The 3225-nt window shown below is 34.5% G+C and overlaps 1 protein-coding gene across 1 annotated transcript; it reads left to right on the top strand.

The window, feature by feature from the left end:
• Positions 1–1149: 1149 nt before the first annotated feature.
• On the top strand, positions 1150–3219 carry LOC107492586 (protein NUCLEAR FUSION DEFECTIVE 4-like; the record flags this gene model as incomplete). The annotated part of the gene is made up of 3 exons (XM_021126460.2): positions 1150–1328; positions 1564–2028; positions 2490–3219. Coding segments are annotated over 3 exons (1125 nt in total), but the record flags the coding sequence as incomplete, so codon positions are not given.
• Between the last annotated feature and the right edge of the window lie 6 nt (positions 3220–3225).

Genomic DNA, 3225 nt, shown 5'->3' with positions numbered 1-3225 from the left:
TAAGAACAATAATGAATAATTTTAATGAAATTATTAACCATAATCAATTAGTATAATGAACATATGTTCCTAATCTTTGTTATGTATCAAAAATAATTTAACGGAATATAATTTGAATAAGAAGCATTTTTAATTGATAATTGATAAGTAGTTTAGTAGTGCATTAAATTTTGATTTGATACAATTATAATGAATATATGTTTCTAAATTAGTATAATTATATATTATTCATTTAGTATTAATTATAATATAATTACAATAAAATAATTTAGAATAGAAAAAAAATTTATTCGTTTTGGAGGAAAAATGGAGGCATGAGAGATCGACACGCCACCTTTAGTAGTTGGGAAAAAAGTCAGTTTTAGTATATTAAATAAGGTGATTGCTACGGTACGATGATAAATTAATACGTACCGATACGTTTAAAATGTGGACAAATAACAATTAAACAAGTGGAATTTATTTTCCACGTCAGCATTTAATTTTTTCTTTTTTAAATATATAATATATAATATATCATCACTTTTACTAAAACACCCTTTTAATTAAATAAAAATAAAAAATAAATTTTCTTTAATTTTAATGAAAAGACTTAAATATCCTTTTTTTATTTGATTAGACAAAAATACCCTTTTAAATTAATCAAATTTTAAAATTTAACTACTCCTAATTTTATAATTTCAAATAATTAAAACAACAAAACAAAAACATATTAAAAAAACCAAAAATCAAAACTATTCTTCATCTGTGTTAAACATATTAAAAAAAATAAAAAAATAAAATTGTTCTTCGTCTGGATTAGAAACATCTGAAAGTTTTCAGTCTTCTTCGTCTTCTTCTCTCATCTTCCTATCCTCTCTTTCTATCTTTCTCTCTGCTCCTGGATCTCTCTCATCCGTCTCAGTATGCGTAGCACGCAAAACGCCGTCGTTTTGTTGGAATGCCCTAGCCAATTACCCAACCCAGCAACCTTAGCTCCACACAACGGCGCGAACCCATCCCTCCTATCACCCTCGAGCTCCTCCTTCCTCTCTCCGTCATCGATCTCACTCCCTCACCTCCGTCCATCTGCCGCCGCCGTCGCCGAAACGAGCTTCGAAGCCACCGTCGGTATCGTGCACCATCGTGCAGCTATTGTTTCGGCTTTGAAAGCACCGTCGCGCAGCTCGGTTCCATCGTCGCCGGGCTCGCCTCCTTTTTCTGTCGAGCAGATCTGTTCTATCGTCGCCGGCGCTATCTCTGTTCCACCTGTCATCCCTTCGGTCGTGCCCTTGTCCCCCTCTTGCTCAGGATCTGCTCTGCTCTGTTCTAGGGCTTCTAGCTTCTAGGTAATTTTTTTTATAACAATTATTGAATAATTGTTGTTAGTTAATTTGTGAACTTGTTATGGGTTGAATAATTGTTGAATAAGTGTTAATTAATGTGTGAATCTTACTGTTTTTACTGTGAATGACTCCATTGTTAATGATTCTGATAATTCATTGAAGAAGGCTGTGTTTGATTTAATGTGCACGGATGAAGTGAATAAAATTCATTCCACTAATCTCACAATCTATATGCCAGAGACTGGTTTCACCGTACCATTCATTCCACCATTAGAATTGATGGTTCTGGCTTCATTCTTGTCCATGTTAATGATCTTGAGCTCCATAAAGAACTCTTTGCTTGCCAAAACAGCACTCTCAGCAATGGAGATGGTTATACCTTGATGAATGAGAATGGATCCATGTATAGAACTCAAAGTGCTAAAAGTAGTGATGTGTGTTGTGAGAGAGTGTTTGGGCAGGATCAGTTGGCAATGCTGGGTGAAGAGCACCCAACTGGAGTTCTTGTTAGAAGGTTAGATTTTTGGCTTAACTATGTTGCATACTTCTGTGGAGGTACAATTGGTCTTGTCTACAGCAACAATCTTGGACAGATAGCACAATCTTTATACATGAGCTCAAGTACTTCAACACTTGTTACACTATACTCATCTTTCTCCTTTTTTGGCCGTTTGCTTTCAGCAGCACCAGACTATATTAGAAAGTAAGTACTTCCTCATCCTTTTATACTCTATACTATATCAGTGCTTTTGGGGACCAATGTAGGGGATGGAAATTTGTTCTTGGAGCTATACTTTAGTCTCCAAAAGAGATTTGTTTTACTTAGTCTCTAAAGATTAGTCACATAAAACTTTAGTCTTAAGATATTTTTGTTTTAAAACAATAATCTCTAAACAATTACTATTTTATAATATTTTAGTTTTCAAAAAAATTAAATTTCTTGAGGACTAAAATTTATGTACCATAATCTTCTAAGAACTAAAGTAGCTAAACTAAAATGTTTCAAGGATTAAACGGTAATTGTTTAATAAGGACTAAAGTGTATATGTTTGAAGTCTATACTGTGGTGTATGAATTTTTCAGGAACTATTGCACTTCTGAGTCTTTCTTTTAAAATTGAATCTTGTAACATGTTATGATGATACTATCGTTTATGTGTGGCAGTAAGTTCTACTCTGCAAGGACTGGATGGCTAACCATTGCGCTTATGCCAACCCCAATTGCGTTCATCTTGCTTGCTTCACCAGAAAGTGCTGTAGCACTTCATGCAGGCACTGCAATAATTGGCTTAAGCTCTGGATTCATATTTGCAGCCGCGGTGTCAGTTACATCAGAACTCTTTGGACCTAACAGTGTGAGCGTTAATCACAACATCCTCGTAACAAACATCCCAATTGGGTCACTTCTCTATGGTTTTCTTGCTGCTCTGGTGTATGATTCTAATGCTTACTCAATACCAGGGAACTCATTGTCTGAAACATTGGTATGCATGGGAAGGAAATGCTATTTCTGGACATTTGTATCGTGGGGATGCTTATCTGTTGTGGGACTAGTTTCTAGTCTGCTCTTGTTCTTGAGAACCAAACATGCTTATGATCATTTTGAGAGACACCGAATTTCAACACAAACACCAATTGTTTCTTAACTCTTAGCATTGTATTGAAATGATCACCATAGGATTGTATATAGCAATCATAGCAGAAACTTGACATATCTTATATAGGCTATGATATGAGATATTTAGATCTATATACAAAGCCAGATGATAAGTAGAAACCAAATTTGTAATTTTTTAGGGCCTATTGTTTCTTGGTAAGAGCAAAAAGACAAGCTTCATTGATTTTATGACTTTAACCAAGACCTTTTGGCTTTTACTATTTCAAGTCCTTTTGCTATTACC

The sequence above is a fragment of the Arachis duranensis genome, chromosome 6, assembly GCF_000817695.3.
Source record: "Arachis duranensis cultivar V14167 chromosome 6, aradu.V14167.gnm2.J7QH, whole genome shotgun sequence".
Lineage (NCBI taxonomy): Eukaryota > Viridiplantae > Streptophyta > Magnoliopsida > Fabales > Fabaceae > Arachis > Arachis duranensis.
Note: the sequence above shows the minus strand (reverse complement) of the source record. Positions and strands in the feature narration are given on the sequence as shown.